Below are 15,845 nucleotides of genomic sequence, written 5' to 3' on the forward strand. Positions count from 1 at the left end.
AAGATGTTACAACTCCCACCGCGTTAAACCGAGAGAGCCGCATACGACACGGACATTCTCGTCGTCGTCGGATTGCGAAAGTCTGGCCCACCGGAAGGTGAGCTGGAATTCGACGTATCCTCCCTTGCAAAGGTATGAAAGCGGATCTGATTTGCCAACCGCGTCGCTATGTAGAGCATTTCACTCGTAATTCCGGGAGTTCGCCACTGCCAAGTTGGCAACTGAGCGTCGATCGATAAATGTCGGATTATCCTGGGCCGCCGGCCCCGCGAAAATTCACGTGAATTTCCCTACATCGGGAATTCACGCCGGCGCGGCGCGCAAACTGTATAATACGAGGAGAGTCCTATCGTGCGACAAAAATCGCGCGCGGTCGTCGCGTCGATGGGGAGGAGGTATAACTTTCGTGGCGAGGTCGCCACGCGCCGTTCCGCTTCTCCGGAAATTCGACGAATTAAGTTCTAAGCGAGTTAAACCGCCAAACTATCGAGAAACTCCGTTTTCGCGCACAAAGGAAGTGCGCTGACGCGCGGAACGTCGAAAATATTACGTTCGACGATCAAAGGCGGCCAAGTGTTCCGCCGACCGCGGAACTGGTTAATTTTGCAATCGACGTCTGCAGCGCAGTCCGTTTTCGCGCTCACGTCGCGATATATACCTCACGCGCGCGATCAACCGCTTCCGTTTCCGTACGTTTCCACTCGCGAGTAATTGCGACGCGTAAAAACGCGTGGAAACGCTGACTCCGCAAATCACAAGGATACCTCCGTTTTTTATCGTCGCGCTGTGACTATTGACAGGATAAAAAGCTGCGAACGGACAATATGACAAATATTGAAAAGTGGAGAAGAGAAATTTTTCAAGCGCTTTCCGGCGGCTGTTGGCGAAAAAACGATTTGACACCCTAAAACCGCGATAATGATACCAAAACGAAATACCACGTCCGCGTATTCGAAGCGCGAGGAGAACGAAGAACGCGAGTGCGCTGTGCACGGTAGACGAAATATGCCGAACGTGCAATTGGCCGGGAGGGGCTGCAAACGCGCAGAAGGGTGCCGTATATTCAAATTATGGGGTGACCCTTCTCGAAAACTTGACGAGGGGGACGGAGGGAAACTCGGAATTGCCGACCGTCTCTTTCTCTCCCTCTCGCTCGTTCGCTCGCTCGTCGGGAAGGTTCACTAAAATCAATAGGGCTGGTTCGGGGACCTCGCGTTCTGCATTCTGCCCGCGAGGAGTTCCGCTTGAAAATCCGTCAGCCGTGATCCCTGCGGAACCCATTCGCCACGCACTCGCCAGCCGCTATGCGACGTGCTATGGCAACCCTTGTTTAAGGTAGCAATCTACTCCACGGGACATCTCTCTCGCCTCTCGCTAGGACGTGAGAAACTCTCCAGAAATCGGAGATGCGTTAATCGCTATATAACTTCCCGTTACAGGGTGAAAGAATCGTGTGAAAAAGAAGCAATTTCGTCCAAGGACGTGATAATTGTATCGTAGGAATAAAGGAAGAAAAACATTTACGTAACTTTGAACGAGTTGAATCGCGATCTCGCAGAGTTGATTTATTTTCACTTAAAACGTGTTACCCTCCGCATATTACTTACTTGGACGAGGCTCTTATTGTTAAACTACTTTCGCGCAGAGGGTTAAGAGAAACGATGACATTCCAGACGCGTGCGCGCATGCAACGACCGGACAGGTTCGCGTTCGAAACGAAGGAGACGAGGGTAGTTTTCTCAACGTGAAAGAATTCGTACATTCGAGCTCGAGACGAGTGACTCCTTCATTTTACGAGAGTTATTCTCTCGTAAAGACGGTGCGCGATCGTGGCGGCCATTTTACGTACTGTACGATATAATTGACCGGCTTAAACGTCTAATTTCGAACTTTCTTCCCCGAAAGCCGTTCCCCTCGAAGAAACGTAGAATTAGACGCCAGCTCTCGCGCCAGCTTTAGTGGTCCTGAGAAAATGTCGGCTCGAAACACGTGCGAGAAGAACACGTGTGTGGGAAATGTCGGTGGTAAAAAAAAAAAGACCACTTGGGCTACTCTCGTCGCGGGATGTTTGACGATTTTTTTTTTTTTTTGCAAAAGAGTTACAGACTTTTTTCAAAAAGAAAATAAATTATTTCATAAAATGGGGGATATAAAGCATTTACGTATCAACTAACGTTAGAATGTAAGAATCTGAAAATTTGCAGACTGTAAAACGCTGGAAGACTTCCTGGAAGACTGTCTCGACGAGTTTCTCGAATATATCCTAGAAACTCTATCTGAAGCCGTGCATCAGAACCGCTTCTCGAAGCGGCACGAAGCGAAGCGAAGCGAAGGCGGAGCGCGGACGGAGGCCAAAGATCGACGAGCCTGGAGGAAACGAGAATCCCGATTCCTTGTTCGCAAAGTGCTCCAAGTGTGGAAAAGCGAGAGGATAAGCGCGAGCCCGTGTATCTAAGAACAGCAATAAATTTTCTCGGAAACTGCACGTCGTGGAAAAGTATAAAAATTATTACGGTGCCATGGGCCAATGTTAAATTGACGATACGATCGTTAACATTATTGGAATAGAACGGAAAGTTTAAACGGGTATATCATTTCGAGTGTAACAATGACAATAATAAGAACGTTACACTCTGATCCAAGTATATAAAGAGAGTTTTAGCAAGGTATTTTTTTAACAGTTCTGTTATTTTGTACGCTTGAAGAATGGATGGCGTAAACGAAATAGCGAAACGCTTAGAATCTTCTGAAAAGCCGTATCACGGCAAATGCGAATCTAGGCACGGCCGCTTGGTGATTTGCTAACATCAGGGCCATCTAACTGTTTTGTAGAACCATCCTACTTTTCTTTCAACGGAGGATCGCGAGGTACTCAACCTCTATCCACGAGCAATGAATCGAATTGGAATCGACCGATGCCGCCGCGATGACTCCTTTGCGCTCCTTTTGCACTCGCATAACGCGTCGTACGATTGCTTAAACTCAGCCGAATGATCGTTAAAAAATAAGTATTTTTCTCTCACGTAGAGATACGGGATATTACGAAATATCGTCTTGTAAACAATTTCATTTTTCCTCCCTCGTATTCGTCGCTATCGTTCGAAATTCATATTCAAGCTGGAGATTGTAGACTTTCTGACACATTGTTGCAAAACTCGCTCGTAAAATCTCCCTCCCGTTATTCGCAATCGTTCGTGGCGCGGCGTTCAAGCTAGGAAAAAAAAAAAAATTACGGCTTCTCGGAGTCAGGGGCCAAAGAGCATTGCGGGCCCGAGAGAAACCGAGATCTCGATCTTTTGACCGGTCTCTCTCTCTCTCTCTCTCTCTCTCTCTCTCTCTCTCTCTCTCTCTCTCTCTCGATCGAAAATGGATCTCACGCGATCGCCGTCGTCACACTCGCCACAATCGCCGATCGAAGGAGCAACATCAGGGCCGGATAACTGTTCGAAGGAGATCCCTTCCCCTCTCCACTCTCCTTCTCCCCTCAACTCTTCTCCCCTCAACTATCATCGCCCGAAGGAAACTTGTCGTTCTACTTTTTTTTTTCTTCCCCTTCTCTCTGTACTGCGATCGCAAACGATGCTCAGTCGCCGTCACGTATTCGCAGCGTAAAGTCTGCGACCGCCGATATCGCAAGCTTTGCAATAATGAATCGAACGCCCGTTCGATCATAAATCCCTTGCCTCCCTCCTTTGCGTTCACTCGCCGATCTCTGAAATAACGATGTGCTTTTTTGCGAATAGTGGCCTTCGATCCGCAAAAGCGCGTTTGGAAAAACGATACTTGTCCGCTTCAATCATAAATCATTCTTGATCATGGCCACGACTCTGCGTGAATTCGACCTCTCGAACAGTAAACATCATTATTGTGAAATTAACAGTATGTCAAGTAGGAAAATTCAGATGGGGATAAAAATTATCCGGCAAGGTATTCATCTCCATTTACATGAGTTTAAAAGCGACGTTTATCGCGAGTGACTGCATTCGCGACATATCATAAATGCCGGCGCCGGTTCACGGCCGGTTTAACAATATAATCTCCGTCGTTCTAAAGGCTGAAAAACGTCATATAAAGTGTTTCCTCTTTTTTTATTCACGCGCACGGTAGCATTTATTTTCGTTAACAAGCGTACGGATGCGTTTTAGATTTTTAAATGAAGTGCGAAATAGCCCGATAAATTTACAAATAATTAATTTACGAGATCCGTATTATACGTGTTATAAAATTGCATAATTTCTCATAAAATATATTGAATATTATTAAACGTAGACGCCGAGATGAAATAATTGCAACGAAAAATATAACAATTTTCTAATACGCCTGTCGCAAATGTAAAAAATATATCCCAACGAACGTGTACGTTTCCGTTGCGATATCTTGTTGAACGCTTACACACGATGAAATTAATCGCCCGTTTCTATTCAACGTGCGCGCTCGGAGTATCAAGGCATTTTGCTCGATACAATCAGCTAAAACTTGAGGGCTAATCGAGTGTCCCACGGAATTGCAGACGTATACTCGGCGATACGAGACTTTCTCTCCTCGCCCGTGCAACTTGGGTCGAAATAGCGGCGAGCGAATCGCCACGAGCGTGGGCTCTTGGAAAGTCATTTTGTTTCGTTTCATTCGCGCATGACAGATCGCAGAATGCAACGATGATCATTCCGCTGACTTGGAAAACTTGGTCGTCAAGAATTTCAAAAGTGATATTTCATTGATTTGCGGATTTAAATCATTGATTTAAAATTATCGAAATGTGTATAAACATCTTTTCTTAATACATTAATTTTCATGCGCAAACGAGAAAACGCATCTTACTCCAGTTAATTCAAGTAATCTTGAATGATTTGGAAAGATGCCGTTTTTCTCCAATTAGTATATTTCCTCGAATCCTTTATAACGTTTAATATGTCGCGCGTCTCTCTCGGCACGCAAAATATTTTTTCAAAAAATTGCTGAAAATAAATATAAGCGCCGCGGCCGCGCGAGGAAAATGCAACGGCGAGAAATGCCTCACCTTGTGTACCGTCGGATATTTCTCGTACGGAAAGAAAATTAATTTCCGTCTGGAAAATTTTCAAGAACGTGACCAATTAGGAGAGGCCAAAGAGCACGCGGGAGAAACGCGATCGTTCGTTCGTTCGTTCGTTCGTTCTCCGAAGCGAAGGAGCGGAGGAGCTGAGAAGCGGATAAAAAACCATCGTCGTCTATCCGTTCGAAAGGACGAGGCCCCGTTATCAGGATGGATAACGGTGATAATAATCCGTTTTCAGCGAGTATTAAAAGTGTTGCAATAAACGCAACGTGCACGAGAGCGAGTCGGATCGGTCGACTCGACAATGTCGCAAGAATCTATTTTCCAATTACTTCTTTCCTTGTAAAGCGAAATTGTGTGTATTTTTTCTTACTCCAAAGAATCCTTTTACGTCGAAGACGATAAATCTTATCTCTCTCTTTTATCTTTCCTTTTCCCATAATTGGACAATGGTCATTTCATCCAATTGTATAGACTAAGTAATAAATTACAGGTAAAATATGCAAAGCTTACATATATACGCACGAGCCGAACGCAGACGCTAATTATCTTTTATCCGAGGGACACACGAACGGTACATAATAATGTAATTCACGACGATACGTTGGCAGCGCTGGCCGTATTTTAAGTAATAAGCGGGTAGAGCAATGATTTCCAACTCGTACGAAAGCTTTTAAGGCTACCAAGAGGAGACAAATCATCGTTCCTGGGGCACACCAGTTGCCGTTATATTGCTTCAGCCTTGGCTCGTATTCGTCCGAAGCGAACTTTGCGAAGGCTACGCGAGGATTCCACGTGTGCGCGCCTTTAACTCGAGCTCGAGAGCCGCGTTTGTCAATCGCCACTTGCAAAATAGACGATAACTTGATTCCTTCGCGCCTCATCCCCATACGTGATACGATCTCTCTCCTTTTAAACGTGAAAATCGAAATATTTCATTCACTCGACGCGAAAGGACGCGGAACGTGAAACGTTCCGTTGGAGATACAATGCTCCTTTTGTAATAAATACAGAATTATATTTCAGCCAAAGGACGCGAAAGGACGCGAAAGGACGCGAAAGGATGCGCGCGTAGCGACGCAACGTATGATATATCTGGGATATGTAAATTCGTGACGTAAATATACCGCAGGAGACGCGCGCTACCTCAATCGCGACAACTTATATACTCGATAGAGACACGTTACGCGTGCGGAAAGCGTTTCCAACATCGACACGTATAAGAATTTATTTCGCGCGTGAGTATAGGAGGGATGAGCGAACGCGAACAGCTCCGCCGCCGCCGGCGTCGCATAAACGATCGCGTAAAAATTTCCACGGCTCGCACGCGATCGATAAGAGGGGACTATATTTGAGATAAAAAATAATTAACCTACTTGTTATGCGTGAAAACACGTCAAGAACTCGCTAGTAGAAAACTTTTTGTTGGCCGCGTTTGTACGGTTACAAAATGATTCATGTGAGAAGTATGTACAATGGAACGGACAAGAGTTTGAAAAGAATACAACTTTTATAATAAAGAGAAATTTTTATTCCAACACATGCAAGATATAAATGTTTGATTTAAACGATATCAAGTTTGAAGGTGAGCTAAAAATTGAACGATTCACACATCACGTAGGCGCTAATACGTAAAAACTCGATATACAATTTCATGCGTGCGTATCACATTTGAGAGATCTAATTTGATAGCGTTGTATAATAAAGGAGATAAAAAACTTTGCGATGCTTCGTCCAACTGTGCGGCATCGACGCGGCGACGACGGGTGAAATCTCGCACCGCGCGATCGTTCGATTAGCGTTTCGAGGATTCGATTATGTCATCCGCGGAGATTGGCTGGAACAAGCTCTCGTTCGAAGCAATCAATTTTTATTATTAATAATTCGCCATTCACACCCCACGTGAGCCCGTGACCTATTGCGAACCCTTCCCGCGCCTCATTTGCGTCACGTGTTTATTTTATGGCGGACAGGCCTGTCGCGCCGCGCCGCGCCGCCGTCGCATGTTCGATCCCGCCGAGAATTTATTTTTAAACAAAATGCTCAAAAAAAAAAGAAAAAAAAATTACGACGTGACAGACTGCTTATTGACGCGCGAGAAAAACGACTAGCGACAATTTGTTGTTGGCAGCTCTTACTTGTAAACAAAGTCGACGACGCGCACGGTAGTCAATAAGAACAACGTCGTGACGCGATACGGCTTGAAGCTCCGAGTTGTGACAGACTATTTATCAGCAAAGTGTTCTTCGTGGGCAAATTAAATTGTTGCATCGTACGACTCGCGATGACGTAGCCAACTTAAAGAATGTTATACTATAAATATAGCGTTACGAATCGTTTGCATTTTAACGCGTCTCGCTGTCTTTCGCGAGCTTTAGATTGCGCGGCGCGACGCGGTGCGGCGATTTGCCCCGAGTAATGAGGGAAAGAACAAGTGAGAAAAACAGCGCGATCGTTGAGTGCATCGCGGCGGTCGACGAACTTGGAGCAAAAGGTTCCGCGAGCTCGCGTCGGGCGCTACCGACGCCTTTTACCGCTTTTCCCACGGCCCCTATTCCTTCACGGCTCGTCGTTTCAATCGCATCGTGATGGCGGAAGGAGGCCGAAGTCATTTTGCGAAAGAAAAACTCGTGAGGACGACGACGACGACGACGACGACGACGACGACGACGACGACGACGACGACGACGACGATAGCACGGTCGATGGTAGCGCTGCACAGGAACGACAAGCGGGTCGAGCGCGGAATTATTCAGCGCTCCATCGATCGCTTGCACTCCGACAGGAATATAATCGGGATTAATCGGGTTAAGAAGACGGTTTTACATTTTCACTAATTTCTTTCAATCTTTTGTGACTTTCGTACACGATGATTAATAATTGGAAATTTTTCATAAATAAAAAGAAAAATGAAAGAAAAATACGTCTCAACAGATTTGTCAAAATTTAGATTGCTTTCGTCGATCACGGACTAAATGAAGCTCGAAGGACGAAATGGGAGAAGCGTCTACCTCGAAAAATGCGTTGTGCGCCTCGAGGGCCGAAGATTCGTTCGTAGAAACGTTTTTCTGCGCCCGATTCCTCGAGCGAGCGAGCGAGCGATGGCGAACGGGCGAGAGGAGCGGAGAAAGAACAACGCGGAGAGAGGGTGGGAATCAGACCCCGAGTACTCTCGAGCATTCTCGTTCCGCCGTTTCGCGTCGGGAGTCGGGATCAGGATTCGTCAGGTTCCCCGTAATTTCGTTGGTTTCATCGTCACGATGACGCGGCCGGCCTTAGGGTCTGGTGCGCACGCTAAACACAATTTTGCCCGGGGGAAAATTTTGATGCGTAAGCTCGGGGCGTAAATAGGAATGTCTACGACGCGTACTTTGCATCGAGGCTGCTGTTCGACGTACGAAAGATTGCGATATCGATAACCGAAATCTCGCCTGCGGCGAGAAACGGACGCTCTTCGCGTTTCCTCGTGCGATTACGCATCGCACGATTTATTGACGCGATCGAAAAAGCAAATCGCACACACTTTTCGAACGGGGGATCAGCTAGGCCACGAGCGTAATCTCGACGTCACTAGCAGGGGTAAGCATTATCACGTTCACCGAGGCGTTGGCCTACAAGATTACATGTTGAAACGACCTTAACGGCGCGTGTTTATCCGCGCCACTTTAACGAAAAATTCTTCATCTATTTATGGAGACTGGTAGCCGCGGTGTCCGCTAGTTTGTCGCGCGTCTCCCTCGGAAAATATCTCCTCCATTTTTTTTTTGCCCACCAATCAAGGATATCGATGCTGCAATGCAACGTGATCACGTACCTCGTGTAACGGCCGCACGTGGCAAACGCGGCTATCACCCGCACGTGGCGAGTTCTCGTGATAATTCTACGCCGTTATTATTTATATCGTATATTGTTGTATAGAGAACTATATCGGTGAATTGTAACGTAACGGATATCGAGACTTTCTGCAATTGTTATTTACAGCTGCTGCGTTTTCCGTTTAATTTGACGTTCAACTATTTATGTAACATTCCTAGCACGCAGCAGCCACTGTAATAGTAATGAAATCTTTTCCTGTGCTCTCTATATATAAATAGGTATGACGTTGATTATTTTATGTAAAAATTAAGGATTCGTCTTTCATTATGTCACTTTTCTTCATATTTAAATATGAAACGTTATATAATGATCTAAAACTATCACTGAGACGCTGCATGTACATTTTCATAATTTATAGCAATTTTATGCAGCATTCTTGAACAAACAGATCTCTAAATTTTCTCAAACTTGCTTTCGAGAAGCATATTTTAAAAGAATAAAGAAAGTAGAACCGCGGAGACGGCTACGTATGTACACACGCAATTTATCTGTTACGTCATAAAACACACGCATCACCAATGAAAAATCAATAGAAAAAAAAAACTCACCCGTAGCAATCCTGCACCTTAGCCAAGGACAAGTGGTGCTCCGCCGGGCGAACCTGCAAACAATATTTTAGCCTTGACTATTTCGCTAATTTCACCTCAAGTAAGTTTTAATAAAGGTGTATTGAACCGCGTCGGCATAATTTGCACGTCGCGCTGAAATGACGGCGCAAATCTTACGAGTCTATTTGCGTTATCAGGAAGCGAACAAATACAATCTTACGATTGGTAGCCGCTCGTCCAATCTTGCGAAAGATTACATTGATTCGTATTATGTTTTTAGTAATGGAAAAAAAACCGTAATTGCGACTCTGTAGCTGACATAGAAAAGAAATCGATCGGCAAGAATTCGCGCCGTTTATGGTCGTAAGGTGCTAAGGAGCGAACGAAGGACGGCTACTATTTAAATTTCGTTCCGTGCGTAAATCTTCGGCGTGATTTTTCGACTTTGATTATCCACAATGCTCGTTTCGAATAATGCTAATTGAAAACAACTCAGTCGCAATTTGATTAAATCGTACGACCGCGATTGTCGACACTTTGTAACGACAATAAACAAGTGAGACGAAAATATATACTGCGTTTCTGTTATCAACTGTAAAAACGTAAACGAACTTGTCTTGTGCGAATATAATATGTACCAGAGCGTAATTGTCTCTTTTCATTATTCTTTATCAACGTATAAACATGGTTTTTCGACTTGGTAGATTTCGAGTGAAAAATATTCCGTCTTCTTTGCCTCCTTTTTGCTCTCGTGTCATCGACGTCGCCGTCGCCGTCGCCGTCGCCGTCGCCGTCGTCGTCGTCGTCGTCGTCGTCGTCGTCGTCGTCGTCGTTGTCATTATCGTCGTCGTTGCTGTCGTCCGTCGTCGCGAAAGCTCATGCATTTTAACAACGATTTTGAAATTGTAATTCACATCCGTTCGATTGTCTGAAAAATCGATCGGTTTCACCGCATAATTTCATGGTTTGCGCGCGCGTATACACGCTTTTCCTCAAGAGACGCACGACGGCGGCAGCGGCGGAAACTGTGTCGGCCGTGCCGTTTTCGCGGCCGATCGCCATTATGAGCGCGAAGAAGAGGCCCAAAATAAAATTTCTAAAAATAGACGGCTTTTATACCAACTACACCGCTCCTTTCATCCACGGGGTTTTTCGACTCGTCTCGAAAGCATTCAGTACTTTCCCATGTCGCGGTCGCGAATTTGCTACGTAACAATGCGTTTTGTATCTTGATAATTCCGTTGGAAACGATGCGTGTAACGCACTTACGCAATTTCATCACAAAAGAATTGAGAACAGAAAATAAACAAGTGGAGAGAAAAACTAAAAGAGATAATTAATGATTTTGATTCAATAGAAAACGCATAATTAACGAGCAGCAATTAAATATCCTTATTATTGTTGTTATTGTCGTTGCAAGCTCATTTACGAGACCCTCGATATTTACATTGCGTAAATATTACGTCACAACACGTACCGTAATTACCAATTACCGTGCAAAACAGATTCAATTACTCGAGTACTTGAATAAAATATTACGATGCACCACAAATGTACCGAATTGGCAATTTAGGCAAATAAAAGAAAAAAAATTGTATTTAAAGTTGTATGACATTACGTATACGTGTGTACGTTGATCGATCGCGCGAGCATATACAATGTCGTACGCGGCTATAACTCAGCTAGAAGCATCCCGACGGAATTATAAATAGTTGGCCCCGATTCAAATGCGTTTATCGGCGGATTAGCGATTTTATTGTCGGTACAATGTATCGCGGATTCTCGTCTCGACGGGATAGTCAGGTCGACACGCGATAGTCGCCTTGTAAAGTTGTGCAATTAATGCGGCAAGGATAAATTTCTACGTCCGTAACTAATTGTAAATATCCTAAGTGAACAGCACTCGAAACATTGCGACTTCTTTTTACTAAAAGCCTCTCCCTCCTCTCCGCCGATGTAGATGTATGCGTACAGTGATATCGACTTTGAACGATGGAACACGCCTTCTCGCGTCTCAACGTGACCTTCTTTTATAACAACCATATTATTTTTCTCATAGTTAAGAACTTGCATAATTAAGAGTAAAATGAAGCTGGTGATGGCACATTGTCCGTTTATTCAGCACTTTTGTAAGATGCACCGTTAGTTTTGTTTAATTATGACTTGTGACTGTTCTTTACAGTTAACGGCGTAAGTAGAACAAAAGATTTTTCCGTGGAGAGAAGGCGATAAACGGCAGCGACTTTATCCATTAACGGATAGATATATTGTTGCAGAACTTGTTCTTTCTTTCGCGATTGTTAGTGTGAACGATGTTGGAGAATGTCAGATCGTGCCTTGCATTGGTAGAGGTTTTGCACCATTTCCGGCTAAGGAAGCGCTAGGCGAGGTAAAACGAATAGGACGGTAGAACGCGCTCCATCTCGATGGACAAGAAAGAAAAATAGAAAGCATGGCATTCGAGTTCCGCAAGAACGGAATAAAGCTCAGCTTTCTAAGTTATTGCAAATTATCACCAGCCGCCGCCGCCGCCGTGCACCGTGCGAAAATGTGCTTTCGCCCGAGGTTCTGGGTTCTGACTGCCATATATATGCCGGCATAAATGCCCGTCGTCTCTCCGTATGCCTGTAATCTGCGTGGCGCGTAATTCACACAGATTGCAGGCCTCGAGTGATGACAGAGCTTGACGCTATACGATGTAGTCGACAACCGAATACGGCTCGCGTTAATGCACTTACCGGATCGCACTTATTCCCCCGTTTCTCGTCAGAAATTATGCTGACCAAACGGGAAATGACAATCTACCAGATACTTTGTGCACGCGCGCTCTTTGTTACTCACGGCAAATTCTTTGTTCCGATCGTCTCGAACTCAAATCAATATCGGCGCGCCGCGTCGCGTCGGTTGTCGCGTTTCCTCTCGGATGTCGCGAATTTTTCTGTCGAATGTTTCATACAATTTTGTTGTAAACGCATGAGAGATTCGTAGTAGATCACGAACGTGGCAACGGAAATTCCGTCTGGGTTGGCATCGACACGACAGTATACGTAGGTATACATTTCGCGAGGCAGCACGGCGAAGATCCGGATATTCCGTGCCGAGTTCATTCACGAAGAAACGTGTAAACGACGCGGCGCCTGTCGCGCTTCAAAGTCCCCATAAATTACTTTCCAAATTAAATGTCGCTACCACCTCGCTTTTTTTTTTTCAAGGATCCCTTTACTTAACGATTTATCCGCTTATTATCGTTAACCATTAAATTCATCCATAGCAAATTTTATTCCCCTTTTTCTACTCGTCCCATAGTATTAAAAAAAAAAGAAGCGATTTCCCGATAATACAGGTTTCCTGTCTTTTTGCTCTAACCACGGTTTTTTTACATGATTTCAGCAATTTTCCGCTTCCCCTTCTCTCTCTCTCTCTCACCTACATCGTATTTCTTTAGCACGGCGCACCTTCAGCGGTCATTTACGAGCGTTAAAGTGCAAGCTGTAAGTGCGAATCGCGCGGAACATCCTGTATACGTTTATACGCTGCGTCGGAGTATAAATAGACGCTTATGACGTAGTCGGGGAGTCGAGATCCATGAGGTCTGCCCCCTCGACGAAAACAACATGGCAAGACAGACGAGACGAGACAAGATACGAGGAACGTATAGAAGCCTATAGCCGCTACGCGCTATAAGTTGTTAACGTTGTACGTGTATGCGTGCGCGATGCAAGCGCGAGCGATAGCGTGCGCCTGTGTGTTGCGTGATTGCAAAAAGGCGTTTGCATACGCCGCGCGCCGCGCCGCGCCGCGCCGCGCCGGCAAGAAACGCCAATGGGTAAGAATCAATTTCTGAAATTTGTAAACACGCGACGATAACGAAGATAACGAGTATCGATAGGAGCGGTTGTCGTATCGCGCGGTCGAAAATTGATTTAGGTGACACGCACCGCACCGCGACGCGACGCAACGCGACGTGTCGTTTCATATCCTTTTATGTATACATTCTGGAGAGAGAAGTTGACGGTTCACGATTTCATAATTTACAAACCTCGACCAGTTGCCGCGTGTACCGTTTTTATTAGCGAGGCTACCGTTAAAGTCGATCTCGGCAACTTTCGTCGCAACCTCCCCTGCCCCTCGCTCCGCGTCTCGTCACGAACTTTGACGAATTGCGCCCGGAGATCGTAAACGGAAAAAGCTCTTATCGTCCGTTATTCCCCCCCCCCCTCCTTTTTTTATACGAGAAAGACGTTCTCTTCGAAACGTTGGCGCTGCGAAGATCAACGAATCTCTCCGTCGCGTTTTCGTACGCGCTTATAAAACGCGGGCACGCGCACACAAATTTGTTATCACAGAAAACACGCGTAAACGCCGAGCCTTTATCGCCGTGTTTGTTTGACACAGGCGACGCGCATGTTCGGGCGACCACGTCGAAAGCAATAATATTTGATCGTCGAATTAAAGGTTCGGTGTGAGTCAAACGAACGAACATTGCGAACGAGTGGAAAAGCACGGCAGAGAAGATATATATATTTTTCGCGAAAATTGAATCTTTTTTGACGTATACATATAGAAGATGGCGAGAGAAGGGCAAGAAATGGATAGGGATAGGTTTATTCACAAACGGGCTGTCCGGGGATTCGAGTAACTTTGCATTCACATTTCGCGTATCCCTTTGTAAGATGTCACTCGAGAGACGTCTCGGACGTCGCGCCGGCGCCAACGTCGCGCCGCACCTTCTCAGACCTTTCGGCGTGCACCGATGCGCTCGCGACAATGTCGTTTCGCTCCGTATCGGAGCGAGCGAAGAGCGAAGAGCGAAGAGCGAAGAGCGAAGAGCGAAGCTTTATTTCTCTGGGTAAAGCGAGTTGCGAAAGTAACGTGGCACGCATCCGCGAGAAACGATCGTTCAGCTACGGAATTTGTTGCAATCCCCGGTCGCCGCGAGACCATTTGTCTTTTGATACATGCGCTATATGTGGAAGCGGCATTTTACCGCAGCGCGCGACGGTTGCAAAAAACACGTTCGCGATGTGCGGCGCGGTGGAACGTGTAACGGCGGGATACGTTTAAATCTACTTAGACGGTCATTAGCATCAAAGCTCGCTGTAACTCGCAGTTAAAACGACGGTATCTCTCTCGCCCTCCCTTCCTACCTCGGGAGAAATGCGAAAAAGAACGATAGCTTTCGACTCGACGGGAAATTCATAACGGAAAGCCAGCAATTAACCCCTTCGTACCGTGAAAATTCCACTTAATTCAACGCAACGTGAATTAAAGTTCCATATTAGCACGCGTAACGCGAATTAAAAGCACGTTTCTGTGCTAATTATTATCTCATTTTAAAGGCACATGTACATACACTTTGCTATAACGCGTGGTGTTATATAAGTAAAAAATGAACAAAAATTTATTTAAGGGAAATTGAGTAAAAAAAAAAGTAGCCAAGTAAGGATTTTGTTCATCGTAGCCTACAACGATACGTTTCAAATTACCCTCTGCAAAAAATATGCATTTTCTAATATATTTTGTCATTTTTCAGCGACTGTTAAAACTATATATATTTCAAATTTAAGACGTGACGGTAACTCGCGTTACGGTCAGATATGAAAACGTCTCGCTGATGAAAGAGGTGGGCAATGAAGAGAGGGACAGGAATATGTGATGCACGAGAAAGGATTGATTCGTGAAAAAAAAAGAAACGACGGATCCTCCAGCTACGATGAAGGGTGCCGACACTACCGACGTCCTTAATCAAATTCGCCGTTCCAATAACGAAGTCATTCTGGGATGTGGTAGGAATCGGGAAGGTGGGGGGGAAAAGTACTCGAAGAGGATTTTACTTCCGACTAGCCGACGCGATGGATCGACGGCGTTTCGAATCCTGGCAGGTGAAGTTAGGACGATGGTGGCACGAGGATTCGAGAAACATCAATTTCCCGGCTCGTGTCGTCGGCTCCTTGCAACGTTTGCATTTCCAATTTCCTGCCGTTGCGAGCCGTTCTGGTCACGGTTACAAGAAGGAGCGAGCGAGCGAGCGAGCAAGCGAAAGCGAGAGAAAGAGAGAACAAGGAAGATTTATTGAATTAGAGAATGGCGTTCGGGACAAATACGAGTGGAACCATGCAATGAATACAACGCAAAAAAAAACACAATTAGATGTGCAAATTACAGAATCAAAATTAACGCGCCGAAAAATCACAAATGATTTTGTTGAAATTTTGTTTAATGAAAGAAAAATCAAATGCGCAAAGATGAGAAGGAAGAAATAGAAAAAGTCCTTCACTGACGGACTGAGGATTCCACTGCGCTGAAGAAATCTTCGCTACACAGTGGAAAAGGTTGTACGAACTGCGTACTACATTCCAAAAGTGAACAAAGAGAAGGACGTGTGA

General features: G+C 45.3%; 2 protein-coding genes across 3 annotated transcripts in view; one reads left to right on the forward strand and one right to left on the reverse strand.

Moving 5' to 3' along the window:
- The window catches only part of LOC105197676, a 69,013-nt gene extending 65,545 nt beyond the window's left edge, over window positions 1-3,468 (forward strand). The window contains exon 4 of the mRNA XM_011164158.3: window positions 2,205-3,468. Coding sequence (XP_011162460.2) covers window positions 2,205-2,455 — 251 coding nt within the window. The 3' untranslated portion in view covers window positions 2,456-3,468. The remainder of the gene's footprint in view (window positions 1-2,204) is intronic.
- LOC105197674 (inositol-pentakisphosphate 2-kinase) overlaps window positions 1-15,845 on the reverse strand; it is a 79,962-nt gene that overhangs the window by 39,498 nt on the left and 24,619 nt on the right. For both annotated transcript variants that reach the window (XM_026131571.2, XM_026131570.2), the window contains exon 3: window positions 9,460-9,512. The gene's annotated coding sequence lies outside the window, so the exon portion shown is untranslated. The remainder of the gene's footprint in view (window positions 1-9,459; window positions 9,513-15,845) is intronic.

Source organism: Solenopsis invicta, chromosome 10 (assembly GCF_016802725.1).
Source record: "Solenopsis invicta isolate M01_SB chromosome 10, UNIL_Sinv_3.0, whole genome shotgun sequence".
Taxonomy (NCBI): Eukaryota; Metazoa; Arthropoda; class Insecta; order Hymenoptera; family Formicidae; genus Solenopsis; species Solenopsis invicta.